Source organism: Podarcis erhardii (genome assembly GCF_964252035.2).
Source record: "Podarcis erhardii genome assembly, chromosome: 2".
Taxonomy (NCBI): Eukaryota; Metazoa; Chordata; class Lepidosauria; order Squamata; family Lacertidae; genus Podarcis; species Podarcis erhardii.
In genome coordinates, this window is record NC_138498.1 from 119,979,499 (window position 1) to 120,005,761 (window position 26,263).

A 26,263-nucleotide genomic window follows, 5' to 3' on the forward strand; every position below is an offset into this window, starting at 1 on the left:
AAGAGTCGTCAACAGGCTCATCACAGCTATCTGCCAATCACCCATTCCCACCACCCTTCTGAGTAATACCCCTCCCCACCTTCTCACTATATAGAAGGGTCTGGAAACTTCTGTTTCAGTGTATCTGAAGAAGTGTGCATGCACACGAAAGCTCATACCAAGAACTGACTTAGTTGGTCTTTAAGGTGCTACTGGAAGGAATTTGTTTTGTTTTGACTATGGCAGACCAACACGGCTACCTATCTGTAACTGGTCCCAAGATGTTAAGGGACTTTGCAAGATGTTTCTGTCTTTGCAGCCAAATACAGAGCTGGGTGTCTGGGTGATAGACGTGGGTGCAAAAGATCAGGAGGCACCCTTTGCGCAATTGCGCACGCAGCTTGCAACAGCGAGTTTATTCTTATTCTTGCTCAAGGAGTTAAAGGCAAAGACTCAGCGCTTCCTAGAAAGAAGCCAGTTGTTTTATTTTTTCGAAGTGAGCACCGGATGTCAGCTGCATGCAAGACGCTTCCTCTGCTGGCCCCGCCCGGAGATGCGATTTCCAAATGTTGCTTCTTGGCAGGCGCCGGAGGAGCAGGAAGAGTTGGCTGGGTTTGCAGGAGGAGGAAGGCTCGGAGGAGGGCGGCCGTTGCCTGCGGGGCGCCTGGGCTGGGGAAGGGGAGGAAAAGGCACAAGGTGACTCAGAGGGAAAGGGGGGGGGGGTGAAAATGGATTTGCACCTTCGTCCTGCTGAGTTTTAAGGCTGGACGGGAATTGGCTCCAGCCTCCAGCCACTCTGGCTAGCGAGGCGCCCTGAACTTGCAAGATCTCAGAAAATGTGCGTTTCAGTGGCTTCAGCAGCTTGGAGTTGGGCTTAGTTACAGCTATTCCTGCATTCATAGAATCATAGCATTGCAGAGTTGGAAAGGGGCCCCCCAGGGTCATCTAGTCCAACCCCCGGCAATGCAGGATACTCAGCTAAAGGATCCAGGACAGATGGTCACCCAACCCCCTGGGTTGCAGGGGGTTGGACTATGATTCTGAAGGAGGGCTGAGTGGTTGTGGGGCTGGCTGGGAGGGAGGGGGAGAGTTTGAGTTGCTGCCAACTTGGAGGGCTTAAAGGTAAAGGGACCAGTGGCGTAGCGTGGGTTGTCAGCACCCGGGGCAAGGCAAGTAATTTGCGCCCCCTAACCCGTGGATTTGCGCCCCCTAACCCGTGGATTTGCGCCCCCTAACCCTACCCCTAACCCTAACCCCCAGATGTTGCGCCCGGTGCGGCCGGCCCCCCCTGCACCCCCCACGCTACACCACTGAAAGGGACCCCTGACCATTAGGTCCAGTCGTGACCGACTCTGGGGTTGCGGTGCTCTTCTCGCTTTATTGGCCGAGGGAGCCAGCGTACAGCTTCCGGGTCATGTGGCCAGCATGACTAAGCCGCTTCTGGCGAACCAGAGCAGCGCAAGGAAACGCCGTTTACCTTCCCAACAGAGTGGTACCTATTTATCTACTTGCACTTTGACGTGCTTTTGAATTGCTAGGTTGGCAGGAGCAGGGACCGAGCAACGGGAGCTCACCCCGTTGGTGAGATTTGAACCGCCGACCTTCTCATTGGCAAGCCCAAGGCTCTGTGGTTTAACCCACAGCGCCACCCGTGTCTCCTTGGAGGGTTTAGAAAGTGGGTCAGCACAATTCATGGAGAGCTCTGTCATTGGGTACCAGCCAGGATGGCTGGGTCTTGCACCTGCGGTCAATGCTTCTGAACACCTGGAAACTGCAGGAAGGGAGAGGGCTCTCATGCTCAGATCCTGCTTGCATCCGGTCAGCCACTGTGAGAACAGGATGCTGGACTCGATGGGCCCCTGGTCTGATCCAGATTCAGGGCCCTTCTTACGTTTCCAGAAGGGGCAGCTAGGCAGAAAGGATGGATGGGGACTCTGAATGCTGGCAATCCCAACTGGGGATAATATAATATTTTACTTTCCTGTTATTTCTGCTGCTTTGAATGCGTCGCTTGTACTTGGCTTCCTTCTGTCATGTTTTGGGATTGCTTTACCTGATCATAGAATTGCAGAGTTTGAAGGGACCCAGAAGGTCCTCTAGCCCAACCCTCTGCAGTGCATGTTGCCTGATGTGGTGCTCGAACCCACAACCCGGAGATGAAGAGTCTCATACTCTACCAACGATCCCGACTGATATTTTGAGATTCCCCCCCCCCCCTTAAGAATATAAAGCGGTGTAAAAATGACATAACAATGATATAGCGCTTTTGTGCTCAGGTCCTGCCTGTGAGTTTCAGCAGAAAGTTCACCTGTTCGCCTGGCGCCAGGCGAAAATGTTCCTCTTCAGCCAGGCCTTTGGCTGATTTGTATTCTATAGCCTTTGAAATGCGTTTGTGAAAAGGGAGGGAGTTTTTGTTTTGAACTATTTACTTGTGTTTTATCTCGTATTTTTATCCTGTGAACAGCCCTGCCAGCCTGTGAGGAAGGGTGGTATTTAAATCTAACAGATAAATAAATAAAAAGTTAAATGTTGCTCAGGATGTTGGACTGATCTTGTACAGTGGTACCTCGGGTTACAGACGCTTCAGGTTACAGACGCTTCAGGGTACAGACTCCGCTAACCCAGAAATAGTACCTCGGGTTAAGAATTTTACTTCAGGATGAGAACAGAAATTGTGCAGCAGCAGCGGGAGGCCCCATTAGCTAAAGTGGTGCTTCAGGTTAAGAACAGTTTCAGGTTAAGAACGGACCTCCAGAATGAATTAAGTTCTTAACCCGAGGCACCACTGTAGTTATTTTGGGAGACAATAATCAGGCATCCGCACATGACCAGTCCAACGAAGTTGATATTGAAGAATCATTGCTTTGACACGGGTGATCTTTGCATCTTCCAGTACACTGGCATTAGTTCGCGTGTCTTCCCAAGAGATGTGCAAAAAAAATTCGAGGAGTTGGAGATGGCGTTTATAACTCTCTCTCCCCTCTCTGCTCCCCTCCAGGAACAACCCTGCCCCACCACTGGCGGGTCTCCTTGCTTCTCTCTCGTCGCCCATTGAATCCCCGAAGATCTGCACTCTGGAGAAAGGCAGTGGCCTTGTGGGATAGGCCGGGGGTTCCAAGAGAGACCTGGAGGACCAAAATGTCTCTCTTTGGTGTGAACGCGTTGGGAGGACGTGTTTCTGAACCGTGGAAGGACATGGCAGGGTTGGAGCTGAAGGGCACAGAGGTCGGCATCTGGGTCCCGGCTGCTGCCGAGCTGAGAGAGCACTTGGGGATAAAAACAGAAGATCCAGATTCATCGGAGGTGATGGACCAATTGGGCGATGGGCAGGACGGGGGCCCCCACGTCGTTCAGGCTGGGAGTATCGGGGAATTCCTGCAGGGGTCCACAGATCTGCCTGTCACTCTGAACTCAAAGGAGGACTTGTTGCAGTGCTGGGAGGCCCAGTGGCAGGAGTTCCTGAGGAAACTGGAGCCTCCTAGCCCGGAACGGGGGACCCCCCAGTCGCCGGAAGAGCCCAGCGTCTGGGACGATGCTAAGTCCTTCCTGGCTTCCTTCGAGCATGTGGCCGAAGCCTGCCACTGGCCATGCGAGGAGTGGGTGGCCCGGCTCCTGCCGGCCCTCGGCGGCGATGCGCAGACTTTCGTCAAACTGGAGTCTCGGGACTGGAAGAACTACCAGAAGGTGAAGGCCGCCATCTTGCGGGCCGCAGCCCTGAGGACGGAGAAGCAGAGGCAGCGCTTCCGGCGCTTCTGCTACCAGGAGGCCGGCGGCCCCCGAGAGGCTTACAGCCGGCTCCAGGAGTGCTGCCGGCAGTGGCTGAAGGCCGAGAAGACGACCAAGGAGCAGATCCTGGAGCTGCTGGTCCTGGAGCAGCTCCTGGCCATCCTGCCGCCCGAAGTCCAGGGCTGGGTGAAGGAGCGGGGCCCTGAGACCTGTGCCCAGGCCGTGATCCTGGCCGAGATTTTCCTCCAGAGGAAGGAACAGTTGGAGTGGGGGCCACGCCGAATGAGGGAGGTTGGTTTGTGCCTCATAAGAGCAGGGCATTGTGGCCATCACTCAGGGTCCTCGGACGCTTCACCGTCTACTGATCCCTGTGCCAACACTTTATTTCTCACTGCCACCACCCAGGCCTTACCTGGTACAATACTGAGTCCAGTCAGGGTTAAGTTGGAACATAAACTTCTGTTTATTTATTCCAGTTTAAGGAAGGGACGTGGGTAGCGCTGTGGGTTAAACCACAGAGCCTAGGACTTGCCGATCAGAAGGTCGGCAGTTCGAATCCCCGCGACGGGGTGAGCTCCTGTTGTTCGGTCCCTGCTCCTGCCAACCTAGCAGTTCGAAAGCATGTCAAGAGTGCAAGTAGATAAATAGGCGGGAAGGTAAACGGTGTTTCCATGTGCTGCTCTGGTTTGCCAGAAGCGGCTTAGTCATACTGGCCACATGACCCAGAAGCTGTACGCCGGCTCCCTCAGCCAGTAAAGCGAGATGAGTGCCGCAACCCCAGAGTCAGTCACGACTGGACCTAATGGTTAGGGGTCCCTTTACTTTTACCTAACAAGCGTGTGGTTTCATAAACGGTCTCAGTCGATTACAGTCATACCTCGGGATGAATACGCTTCGGGTTAGGCAAATTCATGTTGAGCTCCGTGGCGACCCGGAAGTAACGGAGCACGTTAGTTCCGGGTTTCAGCGCGCACGCATGCGCAGACCGTCAAAATGACGTCACGCACATGCGCAGAAGCACCGAAACGTGACCCGCAGACACACTGACACGGGTTACGTTCGCTTTGGGATGCGAACAGGGCTCTGGAACGGATCCCGTTCGCATCCCGAGGTACCACCGTACAATCATGGGGTGCCTATCCAGACCTATAACTTCCGCTACCTGCTCTCACTCACTAAACCACCTCTCAGATATTTACTTGTCTTCCTAGCTCCTAACTGTTCCTGACTCAACTTATTTCACTACACTAACTCAACCTCCCCACAGAGTCTATCCCAATTCACTCCCACTCCAACCAACCACCCAACTCCCAACAAACTCCTCTATTTGCCCCTCCCAGAGCTGGTTTTATAGTCCCTCTGACTCCACCTCCCTGGGTTCTGATTGGCTAACTTGTTTAACTATTTCACCTCCAGCACTTATATGTTAACGTCTCAGGCATGTGGTGTGGTGGAAAGGACCAGTGGTATTTTCGTTTGAGGGCAGCTGGCAAGGTGGCTTCGGGGGGTGGTGGTGTGGATCACCCTGTGGCAGGGGGAGTCGTCCTGGATGCTTGTTGGACTCTGGCTCTCATCACCCCCATGCAGTGTGGCTGGCAGTGGAGGATGATGGGAGTTGGAGTCCGATCCCATCTCAGGGGTCACGACAAGTTCGCCAGGAGATCAATGCCACGCAGGTAAACAGAAGAAGCTGACAAAGACTGGGTCAAGACTATTGGCCCAGGAAATCATAGGATTATTGTTGTTGTTTAGTCGTTTAGTCGTGTCTGACTCTTTGTGACCCCATGGATCAGAGCACGCCAGGCACTCCTGTCTTCCACCACCTCCCGCAGTTTGGTCAGGCTCATGTTTGTAACTTCGAGAACACTGTCCAACCATCTCGTCCTCTGTCGTCCCCTTCTCCTTGTGCCCTCCATCTTTCCCAACATCAGGGTCTTTCCCAGGGAGACTTCTCTTCTCATGAGGTGGCCAAAGTATTGGAGCCTCAGCTTCAGGATCTGTCCTTCCAGTGAGCACTCAGGGCTGATTTCCTTATCGGATTATAGAGTTGTGGATTAATGTTCATCTTTGCCTTCTTGCAAAGGAAGGTGGGGAACCTCATCAAATCTCAGAGGGGGCCATTGGTGTCAGCACTTTGGAAAGATGGAGGATCCTTCCCCACAAATGGGGGCTTCGGGGGGGGAGGCCTTGGCTCTTGCCATTATGCGGCAGCCAAACTTGTGACCAGGAGTGGCCACTGATACCATATAACACTGGTCCTGAAAGACCTACATTGGCTCCCAGTACGTTTCCAAGCACAATTCAAAGTGTTGGTGCTGACCTTTAAAGCCCTAAATGGCCTTGGTCCAGTGTACCTGAAGGAGCGTCTCGACCCCCATCGTTCTGCCCAGACACTGAGGTCCAGCGCTGAGGGCCTTCTGGTGGTCCCCTCACTGCGAGAAGTGAGGTTACAGGGAACCAGGCAGAGGGCCTTCTCGGTGGTGGCACCCACCCTGTGGAATGCCCTCCCACCAGATATCAAGGGAAAAAAGAACTACCTGACTTTTAGAAGACATCTGAAGGCAGCCCTGTTTAGGGAAGTTTTTAATGTTTGATGTTTTATTGTGTTTTTAATATTTTGTTGGGAGCCGCCCAGAGTGGCTGGGGAAACCCAGCCAGGTGGGTGGAGTATAAATAAATTATTATTATTATCATCATCATTATCATCATCATAATTTCTTCTCAAATCCAAATTTCCTTCCTCTTGAGGAATCCAGTTCACTTTATCCCTCATAATGCTAAACAGTAGGATGACCAGCCTCTCTGCATTTCTCTCAAAAAAGGAAGTGAAAGGAGGTGAAATGTGCTCTCTGCACCCAGAACATAGCAACATCTGAGGGGAATTGCAGAATTGTAGGGCTGGAAGGATACACAAGGGTCATTTAGTCTGACCACAAGCATCCATGGCAGAAATCTAAACTTGATCAAACGTGGCAGATGGCCATCTGACCTCTGCTTAAAAACCTCCAAGGAAGAAGATGATGTGAGCATATGCAGAAAAGCAGCCACCCTACCCCATGTGTCAGTATTGAACTGTTTAGCATCTCTGGCGTTTTCCCTCCCATCCCCCCCCCCTCAGTGTTCTTCAACCTGGAGTCCCCAGGTGTTAGTGGGCTACAAAGCCCATCATCCACTGTTTAGCCCGGCAGTCAAGGACGATGGGATTTGTAGTCCACCCACATCTGGGGACTTGTGGCTGAAGAACACTGTGCCGGGTGACCCTTTTTTATTTTTTAAACAAGAGAAGCCGGGGATTGAACCTGTGGCATTCTGCTTGCCCAGCTGATCTCAAGGGCTCTTCTAATCTCATCCCCTTCCTGCTCAAGCCTGAAGGGCCTCTTTGCTGTCATTTCAGCCACCATTTGTGGACCCGTCTGTGAGTTCCCCGGTGGCAGACGCTAGGCCGGGGCAGCTGTGCCGTGAAATCAAGCGAGAGGAAGAGGAGGAGGAGGATGCTGTCAATGTGACCTCACATGGTAAGCAATGGTCTTCATTTCTGGGACGCTGCAAATCTCCTGGAGAGCCCTCAGTGGTTCGTTTCTTTTTTTGTCAACTCCGCACAACTTCCTCTCCCCTCCCGGTGTGACAGAGAAGGGGAAACAGGGGTTCTTGCAGCTTTTTCCTGTTTTGCAAGGCTCGTTGAATTACCGTATTGTTCGCTCTATAGGACACACCGGACCACAAGACACACCTAGTTTTTAGAGGGGGAAATCAAGAAAAAAAAACCTGTCCACTTCTCCCAGAGCTTCTTGGGCCTGCGGGGGAAGCCCGGGTTTCCCCCAAGCCCCAAAGAACAAAGAAGCCAAGACAGCCAGCGGGATCCATCCTGCAACCTCTGCAGCCGGGAGCTAAACCTCTCCAGCGAGGCTAAAGAAGCGTGGCTAAAGAAGCCAAGGCAGTGAGCGCGATCCATCCTGCTCGCTGCCTTGGCTTCCTCTTTAGCCTTGCCCAGCCTCTCCAGCCGGGGGAGGCTGCGCAAGGCTATGGCAATTACCCCACCTCCCGCAAAAGCCCACAGGAGCCGCATACCCTTTAAGGAGCATGCGGCTCCTGCGGGCTTTTTATTTATTTTTTTTTTTAATAAAGATTTTTATTAAGTTTTAGAAAAGACAACAAACATAAGAAAGAAAAACAAAAACACAAAAGTACAAAATTATAAAATACATAGGAAAAAAGAAAAATAGTTTCAAAAAAGAAAAGAAAAAACACATTTTAAGAAAAAAAGAAGAAAAAATACAAAAAATCCCTCTTTTTACTTCTCATCTTTGATTCACTTATTTTCTTGACTTCCTCACATCTCCCTTTTTTTGTATCCCTGTTAAAAATTAGTTCAGCAAATTCATATCCAATTTATTAGTCTAATTATCCATCCCATCTTATTTTTAACCTCATTGCTAGAACCCCTTCAGTTCATTTCAATGCCATTAACATTCAAAAATTTTACAATATTTCTGTAAATAAATCTTAAATTTCTTCCAATCTTCTTCCACCGACTCTTCTCCCTGGTCTCGGATTCTGCCAGTCATTTCCGCCATCTCCATATATTCTGTTACTTGCATCTGCCATTCTTCCAGAGTGGGTAGATCTTGTGTCTTCCAATGCTTTGCAATGAGTATTCTTGCTGCTGTTGTTGTGTACATATAAAAAGTTCTATCCTTCTTTAACACCAATTGGCCGACTATTCTACCAGGAGGGAGAAGGGACTGACTGGCCCCGTCAGTCCCTTCTCCCTCCTAGGGAAAAGCCCGCAAGAGCCGCACGAAGCTTGTGTGCGGCTCTTGGGGGCTTTTCCTGCCTTCCTCCCCCCTGCATTCGCTCCATAAGATGCACAGACTTTTCCCCTTAGTTTTTAAGAGGGGAACAGTGCAACCTATGGAGTGAAAAATACGGTGCCACCTTCGGAAGACGTCTGGTACACCTTTCGCTATTCTCCGTCTTTCTCCTTTTTCGAGCAGGTAGAAGGCAGAGGAGACTAAGCTTGGAGGGCAGAGAGACCCCAGAGCAGTCGGCAGCTGTGGGGCAATACGAGGCCTCGAGGTGGAGGGAAGGGGACGACATCTCCCAGCCTCGCTACAGTCGTCATGGAGGCGAGATTTGGCCCAGGCCTGACTTCCAGCAGGAACCTGACGGAGGGGAGAGGCTGGAGGAATCTGTGCCTCACAGCAGAAGCGGGCTGAGAGAGAGCCAGGAGAGAGGTCAGGAGACATTTTCAAGTCCATCAGTATCAGAATACCCTTTTCTGTGAGCAGGAGGTTCCCAGTTTGATCCCAGGCATTGCCAGTTATTTCTTATACAGTGGTAAAGGGTAAAGGGAACCCTGACCGTTAGGTCCAGTCGTGACCGACTCTGGGGTTGCGACGCTCATCTCGCTTTACTGGCCGAGGGAGCCGGCATACAGCTTCCGGGTCATGTGGCCAGCATGACTAAGCCGCTTCTGGCAAACCAGAGCAGCCCACAGAAACGCCGTTTACCTTCCCGCCAGAGCGGTACCTATTTATCTACTTGCACTTTGAAGTGCTTTTGAACTGCTAGGTTGGCAGGAGCAGGGACCGAGCAACGGGAGCTCACCCCTCGGCGCTGGATCTCAGTGTCCGGGCTGAGCGATGGGGGTGGAGACGCTCCTTCGGGTTTTCTGGGCCGAGGCCATTTAGGACTTTAAAGGTCAGCACCAACACTTTGAATTGTGCTCGGAAACGTACTGGGAGCCAATGCAGATCTCTCAGGACCGGTGTTATGTGGTCCCAGCGGCCACTCCCAGTCACCAGTCTAGGTGCCACATTCTGGATTAATTGCAGTTTCCGGGGCACCTTCAAAGGTAGCCCCACGTAGAGTGCATTGCAGTAGTCCAAGCAGGAGATATTTATTTATGATTATTACTTTGTAAAAATAAAATGTAAATAATGTAAATAAATGTATAAAATATAGGAGAAGAAGATAGACACGGGTTGCCCATCTACTACAGGAAAAAAAAATATGTGGGTAATATTGTGCCCCTTTTCCTGATTATATTGTGTCCTGTTTTCTAATATTCCCTGCCACACTGTGTTATACGGCTCCACCATTGCATTGACGGGGATATGGACAGCCTGGGTGGATGGGAAGCTTTAAGCAAGCTGGGAAGGCATGGAATGGAGTATCCCCAAGAGGGGCTCTCCACACACGGCGACGTTTTGCATCTGTCTAATAGCCATCCAGCTTCACCCAAGCAGGCATCTCTTCTCTTATTCCTCTCGACAGGTTACGGAGCAGAAAATGAGTGCGGGAGGAGGAGCCAACTGTGGGAAGGCCCTGCGCTAGCGGAACATTCCGGAAAGGGGCCAAGAGAGCCAGCTTCTGAGAGCGAGGACCAGGAGGTCGACGAGCAGCTGCTCCGGCGGAAGAGGCGGAGGAGGAACCGCTGGGTGGGCCAGGTGAGCAGGGACAAACTTCCGCGGCAGCAGAGCACAGAGGTGGCCAACGGAAACCTTTCCGCCATGCACCTCAGGCCAGCCTTTTGCTTGCTGGACGTCATGGAAGGGGACCTTCCCGAACCAGGGACCCCAAAGAAGCGGCGGCGGAAGCCCAACTGGAACATGGAGGAGAAAACGCTGCTGTACAAGCTGGTGGTGGCGAACAAGGAGGCGGCGCTGGGCCTCGTCCCCGGGAGCAGGGCAGCTGCGCGGCAGGCGGCGTTCTTTGCAGCCGCGGGCAAGAGGGTGTCTGCGCTGGGCTACTACGAGAGGTCAGGCCTCGCCACCCGCAAGAGATGGAATGACACGTATGGGAACCTCCGGAAGAGGGTTAGGGCCTACCGGCGGCAGGGCCTGCCATTCGACAAAGCGGTGGAGAAAGCCGTGAGGCCCGAAGAGGCGGTCATCCGCCCGCTGCTCTACCGGAAGCGGGTCAAGGCCGCCGGATCGGGTGCCGCAAACCGTGAATGTCTGCCACACAGTGGTGAGTTGGAAGAGGGTGCTGTTGTGCTTTTAACTTTTTAGTATTTTTATCATCTGGCTTTATGTTTTAGTTGCTGCAACTATACACACACACACACACAAGGCACACACACACACACACAAGGTAGAGGGACCCCTGACCATTAGGTCCAGTCGTGACCGACTCTGGGGTTGTGGCACTCATCTCACTTTATTGGCCGAGGGAGCCAGCGTACAGCTTCCGGGTCATGTGGCCAGCATGACTGAGCCGCTTCTGGCGAACCAGAGCAGCGCACGGAAACGCCGTTTACCTTCCCGCCAGAGTGGTACCTATTTATCTACTTGTACTTTGACGTGCTTTTGCACTGCTAGGTTGGGACCGAGCAGGGACCGAGCAACAAGAGCTCACCTTGTCGCGGGGATTCGAACCACCAATCTTCTGATTGGCAAGTCCTAGGCTCTGTGGTTTAACCCACAGTGCCACCCGCGTCCCTATATATAGTAAATTAAATTTTATATTCACATAGCAGCGTAATATATAAAAGCTCCTGGACTTCACTCCTCCCCTTTGTTGGTCTTATTGTTAATCCTTTCCATCTGCATCTTTTATAATACTGCCGTAGCTTGGTTCTCAATTTTAATCCATTCCGGGAGTCCATCTGACTCCCGGAACTGTTTGGAAACAAAGGCACAACTTCCGATTGGCTGCAGGAGCTTCCAGCACTCAATCAGAAGCCGTGTAAGCCGCGTCAGATGTTTGGCTTCTGAAAATTGTTTGAAAACCGGAACACAGTGCTATTTCCCCCTCCTGCTGCAACCAGCTTCCATCCTCCCTGTTCTCCCAGAACCAGAAGAGGCATGAAAAGGGCAGAGGAGGGGTTGGCTGTCCGCAGGTGCAGTCTCAGATTGCTTGGGAAAACGCCTGGAGAAGAGGAGACATAGTCCCTGTGGGGAGGCAGGTGAGGAGATTTCACCCCTCCCATTCCAAGAATCTGCTGATGTTCTCTGCTGATTCTCCAGAGAGGAAGGGGGCGGTTTCTGCTCACTACTTATTCCGCTCCAGCCTCACATCAAAGATAGAGACTGAGTGTTAGAGAGAGAGAGTGTTATCTCTGTATAGATAAGGTTACTGCTAAGAGCAGCTGCAGTGCAGTTCAGCTTCTCCATTTAGCTCTGTATAGAGTTGTGTATGATAGTTGTAGATAGAATAAAAGTACAGTGGTGCCTCGCAAGACGAAATTAATTCGTTCTGCGAGTTGCTTCGTCTTGCGATTTTTTCGTCTTGCGGAGCGCGGATTCCCCGGGTATTAATGGCTTTAAGAAAAAGGAAGCAAACCCGCAAGACATTTTTGTCTTGCGAAGCAAGCCCATAGGGAAATTCGTCTTGCGAAGCACCTCGAAAAACGGAAAACCCTTTCGTCTTGCGAGGCATTCGTCTTGCGGGGCACCACTGTAGTTATTCTACAGAGCTGTTCTCCGAGTGGTTTATGCTCTGCTATACTCTGCTGTGCAATGACTGTCTTCGGGAGTGAATCTGGTGCTCACAGCTCTGAGTTGTGAGTCCACAGCACTTTGACCTGTTCCTGTGCAGAAGGTGGTCTCTGGAAGTGCTGGCCCAGTCGGGGCTGAAGTGGATGAGTCCAGTCAGCGGCACGGGCTCAAGGGCGATGCTGACACCAGAGACCAGCTTCATGAGAGCGACACCTGAGTTGCTGTGCTCTGTAGGCCTGACACTCCTGTGTGGATCCTGTTTGCTAATAGTTGTTGTTCTTTAATTTTATTTGTAATTTTCAGATATATACATTTCACTGATTTTACATTCATTTTGACATTTTAAATCTTCCTCCCCCCCCTTTCTGTGGTTCCTTAAATTTACTTTTAATATCTTCTGCATATCCAAATTAACTTATTTATTTATTTATCTTCTTTATATATAGAGCTGCAGGTTATTATAGTTATCCTGCCAGTGTTTTTATCTGTGTACAATTTATGTGTACATATTCAACAAACCATTTCCATTCTTTTATAAAAAGTTTATCGTGATTTCTTATTCTTCCGGTAAGTTTCGCCATTTCTGCATATTCCATAAGTTTTTGTATCCATTCTTCCTTTGCTGGGACTTCTTTCCATTTTTCGGCAAGTAACATTCTTGCCGCTGTAGTCACATATATGAATAACTTTCTATACAATTGAGGTAGTTCTATCCCTATAATTGAAGCTACCAACATGAGTCTGACCAAACTGCGGGAGGCAGTGGAAGACAGGAGTGCCTGGCGTGCTCTGGACCATGGGGTCACGAAGAGTCGGACACGACTAAACAACAACAATCCCTATAATTCCCAAAAGAAAAGTTTCTGGTTTTTTTTTTACAAACGTTAATTTAAACATTCTTTTCATTTCATTGTACAGTGGTACCTCGGGTTAAGAACTTAATTCATTCTGGAGGTCCGTTCTTAACCTGAAACTGTTCTTAACCTGAAGCACCACTTTAGCTAATGAGGCCTCCCGCTGCTGCCGCACAATTTCTGTTCTCATCCTGAAGTAAAATTCTTAACCCGAGGTACTATTTCTGGGTTAGCGGAGTCTGTAACCTGAAGCGTCTGTAACCTGAAGCGTCTGTAACCCGAGGTACCACTGTATATCATTCCCCAGTAAGCCTTAACCTAGTAACAAGACCACCACATATGATAAAAAGAACCTTGCTAATAAAGAGTTAAGTCTCGCTTGCTGGGTGTGATTTACTGCTGGCTGGCTCCTGCAAAGACTTTGTGCATCTTTACAATCTGAGGCAGGATGGGTGTGTAGCTTGGCCCCCACCTAACCAGGCCCTCCTCTTTCGTTCCAGCCCTGCCAGAGGACCCCACAGACTCGGAGGATGACTCCACGCCCCCCACCTCAGACGGAGAAAACTTGCCAGCTACAAAGCGGCCGCTTGGGGCTTTGCCAGGAGCCGGCCTTCATCTTAAAGGCAGCTTGCCGGCACAGCCGCATTCTCCAGCCGCCCAGGAGGAAATAACAGTGGCATGGAAAGATGAACACTGCTGTTGGGAAGACCCGGGCCGGATAGGGACCTTCAGCAGTCAGCTGACCCCGTGACAAATTTTGGGTGCTCCTAGCTTGCTGTTCTCCAAGGAAATCTCAATTGGATGTTTTCGGTGCAATCCTGCCACCGAGTTAACTGGACACAGCGGAGGCTGGGGACCTTTACCCCAGCAAACGGTGCTGCAGCATTTCACCTTTTCGGCAGCACTTCTGCGGCTGGTGGGATCATTCCTGCATTGCAGGGGGTCAGACTAGATGGCCCTTGGGGTCCCTTCCAAATCTACATTTCTAGAGTTATTATTCCCAGGGATTGTGAATGCAACAACCCTGATTTCTCCCTCCTCGTTTTTCCTTCGTACGTTTAATTTTTATTTACTTTTCTTCCGGTTTCCTTATTTGCTACATTTCACTGAACTGTGGTTTCGATCAAATAAAAAGAACTTTTTTAAAAAAACAAAACAAAAAACCTACATAAATCACTGCCACCTTGGATATTTAAATATCGGTTGTAATTTGAGAAAATGTGCATGGAGCAAACTATACAACACCCAACAGGAAATGAATTGGTTTTAAAACTCTCGGGTAAGAATAAATGTAATTTAACCAAGTTTGTTTGTTTTTTAACAGGCTTCTGTTTGTTTTGTGTTCAATGAAATGTTCCTATTTTGTCATTTAGATTTTTAGGGGTTGCAATCCTACGGGATAGATTTTCAAGCACTTTATCTACTTGGCTGTAACAGATCCTTTTCTATACTTCTTAAATCTTTATATTTATATATAAAGAAAAGTTGAAAAAGAAATAGAGTTGGGTATCATTAGCAGACAGGCGTCTCACTCAGCTGTTTTAAGGTAGACTTTCCAATACAGTCCTCAATCCAGATCAGTCCAATGGCCAGTGTAGACCAGCATCCTGTTTTCACAGTGGCCAACCAGATGCCTGAGGGAAACCCAGAATCAGGATTCGAACACACTCCCCTCTTTGGGTTTCCAGCAATAGCCCTCTCCCCCAGAAATTTGTCTATTCCTCTTTTATTTATTATTATTCTCTTCTTATTACCGAGTTTCAGTATTACAAAAGCGTTTCCGAAATTGCTGTGCCAAATACAAATCCAGTTGCTTGTAGGCCAAGAGAAAACAAAAGTAGGCAATTTTAAACAACGGAAACCATAAGCACTTCACTGCAGCGTTGCAATACGGCGGAAAGTGATTAAGTGCTTTGCTTATGTTTTCTGAGACGGGTGGGTGCAAAAGGTAAATGTCAAAATATAAAGACCAAAGTATTATTATTTTTTAAAAAAGATTAATCCTTGCAGATTCTTCTATTTTAAAGCCACCCATACTAGCAGTGATCACTGCCTCCTGTGGCAGTGAGTTCCATAGTCTAACTAATTCATGCAATTAAACTAATTCATGGAGGATAATGCTAGCAATGGCCAGTAGGCATGGTAGCCATGTCCTGCCTCCACTGTACCCCACCCAGTTTTGGCCACCACTGGCATGGTAATGCCACCCCACCTGGGAATCTGTTTAGGTTATGCCAGGGCTGAAGAACAAGCAGGTTTCAAGGACCGCCTCTCCCCCATATGAACCAACATGGACCCTGCAATCATCATCTGAGGGCCTTCTTCGTGTGCCTCCTCCACGAGACGTCCGGAGGGTGGCAACGCGAGAACAGGGCCTTTTCTATGGTGGCTCCCCATTTGTGGCATGCTCTCCTCAGGGAGGCTAACCTGGCGCCTTCTTTACATCAGCACCAGACAAAAACATTCCTCTTCTCCCAGGCCTTTGCTTCACTAGCCAACCCATGGCCATTGTAAAAGGGCTTGTGGTTTTTGATCCCAGGATGGCAGTACAGTCATACGGATGCTTCAGGTTGTGTTTTTTCCGGTTACGGACCCGCCAAAACCTGGAAGTACCAGAACGGGTTACTTCCGGGTTTCGGCGGTCACACATGTGCAGCAGTGCTAAATCACGCTTTGTGCATCTGCAGAAGCGCCAAATTGCAACCCGCGCCGGCGCGCCGCTGCAGGTTGCGAACATGAATCCCGCACAGATCACGTTCGCAACCCGAGCGTCCACCGTACAGTGGTACCTCGGGTTACATACGCTTCAGGTTACAGACTCCACTAACCCAGAAATAGTACCTCGGGTTAAGAACTTTGCTTCAGGCTGAGAACAGAAATCGTGCTCCGGCGGTGCGGCAGCAGCGGGAGGCCCCATTACCAAAATGGTACCTCAGGTTAAGAACAGTTTCAGGTTAAGAACGGACCTCCGGAACGAATTAAGTACTTAACCTGAGGTACCACTGTATCGAAATTTAATAAATGAAGAAATGAACAGCATCCACTATATAGAAATTTAATAAATGAACAAATAAACGTTAACACCCTTCAGCCCTTGCCAATGGTCAGGGATGATGAAAACTGAAGTTCAGCGTCATCTGGATGAGACAAAGGCTACCGACCCTTGGATTATGTCTTCTACAGGAAAAAAGTACCAGATCCCTGGTCCCGACCTAAGGAAGGTGTTGACATGCCCCAGAAAAGAGTATGCAGATTTGCTCCACATTTACATGCACTAGTAAACAGGGGCATTTGCAAAGTTTAGAAATACTGCTAGCACATTTGCAAAGCTAAGCAGGGTCAGATATGGTTTCAAATCAGATGGGCGACAGCATGTTGAAATTCCTGCATTGCAGGGGGTTGGACTACATGACCCTCGGGATCCCTTCCAACTCAACGATTCTTCTGTAATTTAAATAGAGAACACATGATACTCTTCAGCATGTCTTTTCCTCCAGGGTTATGCAGACCATCCAAAAAAATAAATAAATAGCATTTTCTGTAATAGCTGACGATCTGTATCAATTTTTTGTATTGTTCTTTATTGTGCTCTAATTGTCACAAATCACATCAATATTTTTAAAAATGAAATGGTGATATACAAATATATTCTATCAATCAATCGGTCTTGTAGCAACGGGGAGATGCTCCACAGGTCGAACTGCCGGCCTACTCAGGCCTGTGGCCCGGGTGCGAAATGCCAGTGGGCAATTTTACAGCCAAACCTCACTCCTAAATTAATCGTAGGGATGTGAATTTCTGGGACATGTATGAATAAGGGAGAAAGGCATTAATCCGTTTAAATGGCAGAGGGAATTTGTGCCACGATAGATGTGGGATCTTAAAACAGCTTATTTAAAATGATGGATTTGTACCAAAAAGTGTTGTGGGGAGGGGAGAGTGTTTGGGAAGATCTGTCAAGACCGTGGGTAGGCAAACTAAGGCCCAGGGCCCAGATCCGGCCCAATCACCTTCTAAATTTGGCCCACAGATGCTTCAGGAATCAGCGTGTTTCTACATGAGTAGAATGTGTCCTTTTATTTAAAATGCATCTCTGGGTTATTTGTGGGGCATAGGAATTCATTCATTTCTCCCCAGAAAAAATATAGTCCGGCCTCCCACAAGGTCTGAGGGACAGTGGACCAGCCCCCTGCTGAAAAAGTTTGCTGACCCCTGGTCAAGACCCTCATCAATTTCCAAGTGGTTCTTGGGAGAAAAGGTTTAGGGACCACTGACTTGGAAGACTTTTCTGATTAATCCCCACCTCCCTTCAAAAGACAATCCTCTTTGCCCTTCCGACACCTCAGATACAGTGGTGCCCCGCAAGACGAATGCCTCGCAAGACGGAAAACCCGCTAGACGAAAGGGTTTTCCGTTTTGGAGGTGCTTTGCAAAACGAATTTCCTATGGGCTTGCTTCGCAAGACGAAAATGTCTTGCGAGTTCCTGCGGGGTTTTTTCCCTCCCCCCCCTTTTTCTAAGCCGCTAAGCCGCTTATCAGCTGATCCGCTAAGCCGCTTATCGGCTGATCCGCTAAGCCGCTTATCAGCTGATCCGCTGATCCGCTTATCAGCTGAACCGCTAAGCCGCTTATCAGCTGATCCACTAAGCCGCTTATCAGTTGATCCGCTAAGCCGCTAAACAGCTGATCCGCTAAGCCTCTAAACAGCTGATCCGCTAAGCCACTAAACAGCTGATCCGCTAAGCCGCTTATCAGCTGATCCGCTAAGCCCACTAAGCCGCTAATAGCGCTAAGCCGCTAATGGGCCTGCTTCGCAAGACGAAGAGACTCGCGGAATGGATTCTTTTCGTCTTGCGAGGCACCACTGTATTTATTTTTAGGACCCATCTTATTCTGTGATTTGTAAGTTGCTTTAAAGTCTCATGGGCCAATAAGTGAGTGTTTCTGGCTGTTAACCAAAAGGTTGGTGGTTCGAGCCCACCTAAGGATGGCTTGGGGCAGAATTCCTGAGCGAAATAACCCTTGCAATTCTATGATTCTAGCTGTGCTTTATTTGTTATAATCCACACTGGGGTTCCCGATTCCTCTCACAGAGCCACATTTCCCAGAGTGCTTTAACAATCAGTTCTTCTTTACAGGGACCTTCATGACTGGCAGCTCTGTAAGGAGAATTTGGGGTCTCCTAACAAATTTCTGCTAGATGCATTAATTTGCCTATTACTAAACGGTAACGACGACAACACATTTTCAGTAAGTTCAGTAACACGTTTCAGTTAAGTGTACACATCAATTATGAGAGGCATTTAGAGCTGTTCCCTCACAGAACTACAATTCCCAGACTGGTTTCACGGTCAGTCTTCACAGGGAACTCTGGGAATTGTAGCTCTCCGATGGGAACAGACGCTCTTTTAACAACTCTCTGCCACGAATTTTAAAAGTGGCATTGTGGTGATTTAAATGTATGGTGTGGACTACATTCAAACGAGGGGGAGCTCCACAAGAATCTTAGCCAATAGCAGCTCTCTCATGTCGATTAGAATTTGATACAGTCAATACTGACCACTCCAAAACTAAATGGGGGTTGTGCTGTGATTATAGTTCAGCTGTCCTCCAACCTGGTGCCCTCAGATTACAACTTCCACCAGCCCCAACCAAGGAGCATGTAGTTTAAGAAAACCAGAGGGAAACCAGTTCAGCTCCGAGTCATTCTGCACCCCTGGCTTTTCTGTCGTTTCTCTGCTATGTGGATTCTTTGATGTTTAGTGACAATGGTCTTCCAAGAAAAGTTCCCTCTATACACCAGGCTTTTATACGGTTTTCCCCTGGCGTAGCGCTTTCTGTAATAATAATAATAACAATTTATTATTTGTAACCCGCCCATCTGGCTGGGTTTCCCCAGCCACTCTGGGTGGCTTCCACAAAGACCAAAAATACACTAAGATGTCATACATTAAAAACTTCCCTGAACAGGGTTGCCTTCAGATGTCTTCTGAATGTCAGGTAGTTGTTTATCTCTTTGACATCTGATGGGAGGGCATTCCACAGGGCGGGCGCCACTGCCGAGAAGGCCCTCTGCCTGGTTCCCTGTAGCTTTGCTTCTCGCAATGAGGGAACCACCAGAAGGCCCTCGGAGCTGGAAGTCAGTATCCGGGCTGAACGATGGGGGTGGAGACGCTCCTTCAGGTATACTGGGCCGAGGCCGTTTAGGGCTTTAAGAGTCAACACCAACACTTTGAATTGTGCTCAGAAACGTACTGGGAGCCAATGTAGGTCTTTCAAGACCGGTGTTATGTGGTCTCGGCGGCCGCCCCCAGTCACCAGTCTAGCTGCCGCATTCTGGATTAGTTGTAGTTTCCGGGTCACCTTCAAAGGTAGCCCCACGTAGAGCGCATTGTAGTAGTCCAAGCAGGAGATAACTAGAGCATGCACCACTCTGGCGAGACAGTCCGCGGGCAGGTAGGGTCTCAGCCTCAGTAGCAGGTGGAGCTGGTAGACAGCTGCCCTGGATACAGAATTGACCTGCGCCTCCATGGACAGCTGTAAGTCCAAAATGACTCCCAGGCTGCGCACCTGGTCCTTCAGGGGCACAGTTACCCCATTCGGGACCAGGGAGTCCTCCACACCAGCCCGCTCCCTGTCCCCCCAGAAACAGTACTTCTGTCTTGTCAGGATTCAACCTCAATCCATTAGCTACCATCCATCCTCCAGGCACTCACACAGGACCTTCACCGCCTTCACTGGTTCTGATTTGAAACTCAGATCAGTTATCTCATTTCTCTCCTGAGTGTATTTGTGGATGAGAATTGAGGATGCGTTGCGTTGCCTAACCCAACAATTCAGGAACTTTTGTTTTCCTTTTCCGTGATGTGTAGTGAGGTTTATTTTGAAAGGGTACAGCAAAGGAGAGCAGGCCTCATCTTGGGCACAGACAGTTACTCCTTGCTACCTCATGACCCTTCAGCTGAAAAACCAGATCTAGGAGTATCCCTAAGCTTCAGATTTGCTTCTAAAGGGGGAAGAGAAACCCAGTCTCAAAGTCGCCAGCACCCCTAGCAATAGTGCATCCATCTTGGATTAAGATTCAGTACATTCACTAACAGCAATTCCAAAACAGACCTCAGGATTAGATGAAACAAATTCTGCATTCCTTAACAGTTCTGTGGTTTATCTGCTCTGTGGATTCTCTGATGTTTGGTGAGATTTGTCTTGTGCGTGAAATTCTTACCACACTCCGAACAGGTATATGGTTTCTCCCCGCTGTGAATCCGTTGGTGGGAAGCGAGGTATTTGCTAGTTCTGAACCTCTTTCCACACTCCAGACATTTGAACGGTTTCTCCCCTGTGTGGGTTCTCTGATGAGAAGTGAAGTCTGAACTCTGACGGAAGCTCTTTCCGCACTCCGAGCACTTAAATGGCTTCCCCCTCGTGTGGATTCGTTGGTGAGCCGTGAGGTATTTGTTGCTACTGAAGCTCTTCCCACATTCCAAACAATTATACGGTTTCTCCCCTGTGTGGAGAGTTTGGTGCGAAATCAGACTGGTGCTGAAAAAGAAACTCTTTCCACACTCCAAGCATTTAAAAGATTTTTCCCCTGTGTGGATTTTCTGATGTGAACTGTGGTTGGTTCTATGACTAAACCTCTTTCCACACTCCAAGCACACATACGGCTTCTCCCCTGTGTGGATTCTCTGATGTGAACGGAGGTTTCTGCGATCGCTAAACCGCTTTCCACACTCCAAACATTTATAGGGTTTCTCCCCCGTGTGGATAATTTGATGTAAAGTAACGCTGGCGCTCGTACTGAAGCTCTTCCCGCACTCCACACATTTATAGGGTTTCTCTCCCGTGTGAAGTTGTTGATGGTGAGTGAGGCTTGTGCTATGATTAAACCTCTTTCCGCACTCCAAACATTTATAGGGTTTCTCCCCTGTGTGGATTTTCTGATGTGCAGTGAGGTTAGTCTGCTGGCTAAAACTTTTTCCACACCTCAAGCACGGATACGGTTTCTCTCCTGTGTGAGTTCGTTGATGGGTAGTGAGATTTATCTTCTGCCTGAAACACTTTCCGCACTCCACACATTTAAAAGGTTTTTCTCCCGTGTGGACTCTTTGATGAGAAGTCAGGTACTTGCTGCTACTGAAGCTCTTCCCACACTCCAAACACTTATATGGTTTTTCCCCTCTGTGAATATTTAGGTGTGCAACAAGGCCATCCCTCTTATTAAAACACTTCCCACACTCCAAACATTTAAACGGTTTCTCCCCTGTGTGGATTCTCTGATGTGAAGTGAGATACTTGCTGTTGCTGAAGCACTTTCCACACTCCAAGCATTTGTATGGTTTCTCCCCTGTGTGGATTTTTTGATGTGAAGTAAGAGCATCTCTCCTGTTAAAGCTCTTTCCACACTCCAGGCATTTAAATGGTTTCTCTCCTGTGTGGATTCTCTGATGAATCGTGAGATACTTACAAGTGCTGAAACACTTTCCACACTCCAAGCATTTATAGGGCTTCTCCCCTGTGTGGATTCTGTGATGGGAAGTGAGGCTTGTGCTCTGACTGAAGCTCTGTCCGCACTCCATGCATTTATATGGTTTCTCACCCGTGTGGATTCTCTGGTGTTTTCTAAGGGTTGACTTATCGCTGAAGCTTTTGTTACAGTCCAAACATTTAAATGGCTTCTCCCCTGTGTGGATTTTCCAATGAGCAATGTGGCTCAATTTGCAGGTAAAGCTTTCCCCACACACAAGGCACTGGGTCCTTTCCTCTCCTTCACCTATGTTTTCTTGGACTGGGATTTCAGAAATCTCAGCACTCTGAAAAGCAGAGGATTCGCTTAGTGTGTGCTTCACTTCGGGTTTTGTTCTCTCTTCTTCCTCCTCTTCACATCCGGTTCTGTCTAACAACACCCTGTGTGGTTCATCTTCATTCTCCCTCTCTCTCCTGTCATGTCCTGGAAAAAGGAGAGACAATTAATTAGTGACAGCCCAAATGGGAAATAAGAGTCTGATATCAAAGAATGAGCACAGGGGCGGACAACCTTTTCGTGGCAAGGGTCAGAACAGTGAGTACCTCTCTGTAATTTTGGCAAATGACAGGGCCTTTTCGGTGGTGGCTCCCCAGTAGTGAAAATGCTAGTGAGGTGAGCCTGCCTCTATCATTATTATCTTTCAGGAGGAATCTGAAAACATTCTTGTTTTGCAAAACACCAAAGTATGGGACAGAGTGAGGGAGATATTTATGGAACTACAATGGGATATCAGCTCCGCCCAAGGCCTAATGGATAACAGCAACAACCAGGAAAAGATAAACATAACATTTTACAAGGACAGGAAGAAACACCACGGACAGAATAACTGCCACACACAGGAAGAACAAGGATATAGTTTGAGTGCTTCACTTGTAGTTTTGTAAATCATTTAAGGTGTCAATACAAATATAAGTTATTAATATTGCAGTTGTTGTATAAGGGATTATGATGATGACTGGAATGTAATTGAAATTTATAAGATTTTGGAACGCAGGGGGGAAAAAAAATCAAACCAACAATTCTAACACGCCTTATCTAAATTACATAATTCTGTATTTGAATGATTGGTATTAGTAATTGTACAGTGGTGCCCCGCAAGACGAATGCCTCGCTAAACGAAAAACCCACAAGACGAAAGGGTTTTCCGATTTTTTAGCGGCTTTGCAAGACGAATTTCCCTATGGGCTTGCTTTGCAAGACGAAAGCCCATAGGGAAATCTCCGGGACAGCAGGGAACCCTCCTCCCACCGCAAGCCCCGGGAAGAGAGGAGAAGCTGCGCGCCTTCCCCTCTGTTCCCGGACCTGTCCTGAAGGCTTGCGGCGGGAGGTCCGGGAACAGAGGAGAAGGCGCACAGCTTCTCCTCTCTTCCCGGGGCTTGCGGTGGGAGGAGGGTTTTTCCTCCCCACCGCCAACATTCAGAAGGCTGTTCTGAAGGCTGGCGGTGGGAAGAAAAGCCCTTCTCCCGCCTCCAGCCTTCAGAAGAGTTCCCCGCAGGGCTCCCCAAGCTGTGAATGTCTGCCCCGCACGAGGGGCGCTCTGCTTCAGAGCGTCCCTCGCACCGGGCAGCAGGCTGCTATTCGCAGCCTAGGCAGCCCTGCAGGAACTCTTCTGAAGGCTGGCGGCGGGAGAAGGGCTTTTCTTCCCACCGCCAGCCTTCAGAAGGCTGTTCTGAAGGCTGGCGGTGGGGAGAAAAGTCCTTCCCTCCCCCCCAGCCTTCAGAAGAGGTCCGGGGACAGACTGTCCCCAGACCTGGTCTGAAGGCGGTCTCCCTAGGAACGCATTAATTGATTTTCAATGCATTCCTATGGGAAACCGTGCTTCGCAAGACGAAAAACTCGCAAGACGAAAAAACTTGCGGAACGAATTAATTTCGTCTTGCGAGGCACCACTGTATTATGAATTGGTATTGTTATAATGAGGCTATTATTGGATTATAATTGAAAATGAATAAAAATTATTATCAAAAAAGAAAAAAAGATTCCTGTTCACCCAGGCATTTGGTGGCTGAAAAATACTGCTCCTGGCAACCTCGAGATCACTGAAGTAGGTTTTAATTGTAATTTAGGCGGTCCCTGAGGTAGCCTGGACCTCAGTTGTTTGGGGCTTTGCAAACTAATACAGGGACCTTAAAACCTGGTTCGGGATCAGATGGGCATGTACAGGACTACGCTGTTAAATTGCTAAAATTCATGCCAGCCTTCCCCAAACTGCAGGTGTTGTTGAGACTACAGCTCCCATCATCCTTGATCGCTGGCCATGCTAGCTAAGGATGATGGGGATTGTAGTCCAACAAGAGAAGTACTCAAGATTGAGGGGAGTTTGCTTTTAGGCAAACCTCTCCCCTTGCCCTTTTAGAATGCAAAGGAGAAGCAAGGAAATTGAGGGAACGTTCCTTCATATGTGGGCCACCTGTAAAAGGGTAAAAAAAAGTATTGGGAAACAAGCCACAATGAATTGGGGGAGAATGTTTAAAAGCACTTTCACCCCAAAAAAACAGAGTCTTTTTTCTTGGAGATTATTCAGACAGAAATTCCCAGGTGTCAAAAAAGGTTATTTATGTATGCCAAACATTGTTTGCCCAAAAATGGAAAACGAGGTCCCAACTAAAGAAGAATGGCAACTTAAACTGATGGAATACGTGCAGCTTGCAGACTTAACATATAGAATAAGAGAACAAGAAGAACATACATTTAGAGAAGATTTGAAAATGTTTATTGAATATAGGAGGGGAAATTGTGTACACCTGAAAACGTTGGCAGCATTAAGATAAATTCAACAGTGTAAATAAGTTTTGATGGATTTAATAATGGAATACTGAATGGTACAGTTATAGATAGGTAGCTGTGTTGGTCTGCCATAGTCAAAACAAAATAAAAAAAATTCCTTCCAGTAGCACCTTAAAGACCAACTAAGTTAGTTCTAGGTATGAGCTTTCGTGTGCATGCACACTTCTTCAGATACACTGAAACAGAAGTGAAGGGTCTGGTGACTTCTGTTTCAGTGTATCTGAAGAAGTGTGCATGCACACGAAAGCTCATACCTAGAACTAACTTAGTTGGTCTTTAAGGTGCTACTGGAAGGAATTTTTTTATTTTGTTTTGACTGAATGGTACAGTTTCTGCAAAATATGCAGGGATTTATGATTAACAAAGTGAACCATGGAAAGAGAAGAAGGGAAGTCATTGTTATCCTAAGGTTGTTTAAATGGGTACGTATTCAAAATTGTAAAACAGAAAATTTTAAGAAAGAATAGAATAGAATAGAATAGAATAGAATAGAATAGAATAGAATAGAATAGAATAATCTCTTATTCTTTCTTGAGCACCATTCTCTAGGGTTGGGGTTTTGGAGAACCAAGGAGGGGGAATGTGATGTGAAACTAAGAGGATGAGGGGGAAAGACTAGGGGCAAGGGAAGGATTTGTGAATAAGGAGAGGGAAGGTGGAAAGTCTGGAATTTATTATTATTATTTAATCACCTCCCACATACAGGAAAAGATTGAGGCTGGAGATTAGGTCTTATGGGGGCAAGGGAAGGATTTGGGGGCGAGGAGCAACAGAGTGCGACTAATAATAAAAAATAATTTAATCTCCTTCCTTTCCCTGATCAAAAACAGGGCATGTCTGATGCTCTTATGTGCCCATATGAGACTTGGGGCACCCTCCAGCTTCTTCTAAAATCAAGGAAGCAGCTGGACATCCAACAACCAAGCCTGCCACCATCTGTTGTGGCTTTGACAAAGGTCTGCCAGCTTAAGGGATTCCTGGAAAGGGACCCTGGAAGGCCAGTCATGTTGGAAGGCAAAGATGCAGGGTGACGAAATGTAATAATAATAATAATAATAATAATAATTTTTATTTATACCCTGCCCTCCCCAGCCAAGGCCGGGCTCAGCGCGGCTAACAAGCAATAATAAAAACAAGTTGAATGAATACAACTTAAAAACAAGATTAAAATACAACATTAAAATATTGAAACAATAAAATATTAAAATGCAGCCTCATCACAGGAGGAGAAAGGAAAAAGAAAAAAGAAAGAGGGGGAAGGAATCAAACTGGCTCCAAGCCAAAGGCAGGCGGAACAACTCCGTCTTACAGGCCCTGCGGAAAGAAATCAGATCCTGCAGGGCCCTGGTCTCATGAGGCAGAGCGTTCCAGCAGGCCGGGGCCAGTGTTGAGAAGGCCCTGGCTCTGGTTGAAGCTAATCTAACTTCCTTAGGGCCCGGGACCACTAGGGTGTTGCTATTTATGTAGCAAGGATACATACAAGAAAAGGAAAAAAAAAGGCTGTGATTATTGTTTTTCGCCATCAACCAAGGGGAAAGGGCTCTTACCCAGAAAGGCCACGATTCCAGGCTTCTCCTCCTCCAGGGCTTCCCTTTGATCTGGATCCATCAGGGTATTCTCGGTGAAATGTACAGGCACAGGATCCTGAAAGAGAAGGGGAAATATCCTCCAGTTAGTTAACGTTTACAACTTGCCATCCCTTTTTCTGGCAATCCTTTGAGGGGTTAAAAGGGGAGGGCATGTGTGCCCCCCTTGATGTCATAGAATCATAAAACTGCACAGCTGGAAGAGATACCAGGAGTAATTTCGTCTAACCTCCTGCAATGCAGGAATCTCAGCTAAAGCAACTGAAATAAAAAAAATTAAGGTCTTATATACATAATAAATGTTCATAAATGTACCAAGCAAGCACGTACATAGATATATAAACCACATGTCTGAAGCAGCTC

At 48.2% G+C, this 26,263-nt stretch overlaps 2 protein-coding genes across 4 annotated transcripts; one reads left to right on the top strand and one right to left on the bottom strand.

The window, feature by feature from the left end:
• The first annotated feature begins 540 nt into the window (after positions 1 to 540).
• On the top strand, positions 541 to 14,304 carry LOC309336573 (uncharacterized protein). 3 transcript variants are annotated; one of them, XM_081852539.1, is made up of 6 exons: positions 541 to 675; positions 2,978 to 3,996; positions 7,100 to 7,220; positions 8,700 to 8,939; positions 9,982 to 10,677; positions 13,501 to 14,304. In XM_081852539.1, exons 1-6 carry the CDS (start codon positions 546 to 548, stop codon positions 13,749 to 13,751), a joined length of 2,457 nt encoding a protein of 818 aa, XP_081708665.1. In that variant the 5' UTR covers positions 541 to 545; the 3' UTR covers positions 13,752 to 14,304. The 3 variants fall into 3 exon arrangements, with proteins under 3 accessions (XP_081708665.1, XP_081708666.1, XP_081708667.1); XM_081852540.1 differs by having other exon boundaries at positions 7,103 to 7,220; positions 8,697 to 8,939; XM_081852541.1 differs by lacking the exon at positions 8,700 to 8,939 and having other exon boundaries at positions 7,103 to 7,220.
• Positions 14,305 to 19,596: 5,292 nt separating this feature from the next.
• LOC309336738 (uncharacterized protein) lies at positions 19,597 to 25,942 on the bottom strand. Its single transcript, XM_081852990.1, has 2 exons — positions 25,862 to 25,942; positions 19,597 to 21,950 (listed from the first exon to the last, which is right to left on the bottom strand). The coding sequence occupies exons 1-2, from the start codon at positions 25,920 to 25,922 to the stop codon at positions 20,149 to 20,151; spliced, it is 1,863 nt and encodes a 620-aa protein (XP_081709116.1). The 5' UTR covers positions 25,923 to 25,942; the 3' UTR covers positions 19,597 to 20,148.
• Positions 25,943 to 26,263: the final 321 nt, after the last annotated feature.

Coding starts and splice junctions, on each gene's coding strand:
- LOC309336738 (XM_081852990.1), bottom strand. CDS start 25,922: ATGGATCCAGATCAAAGGGAAGCCCTGGAGGAGGAGAAGCCTGGAATC. Junction 21,951..25,861: donor TGGAATCGTGGCCTTTCTGG/GTAAGAGCCCTT, acceptor TCCTTTTTCCAG/GACATGACAGGAGAGAGAGG.
- LOC309336573 (XM_081852539.1), top strand. CDS start 546: ATGTTGCTTCTTGGCAGGCGCCGGAGGAGCAGGAAGAGTTGGCTGGGT. Junction 3,997..7,099: donor GGCCACGCCGAATGAGGGAG/GTTGGTTTGTGC, acceptor CTGTCATTTCAG/CCACCATTTGTGGACCCGTC. Junction 7,221..8,699: donor TGTCAATGTGACCTCACATG/GTAAGCAATGGT, acceptor TTTTTCGAGCAG/GTAGAAGGCAGAGGAGACTA.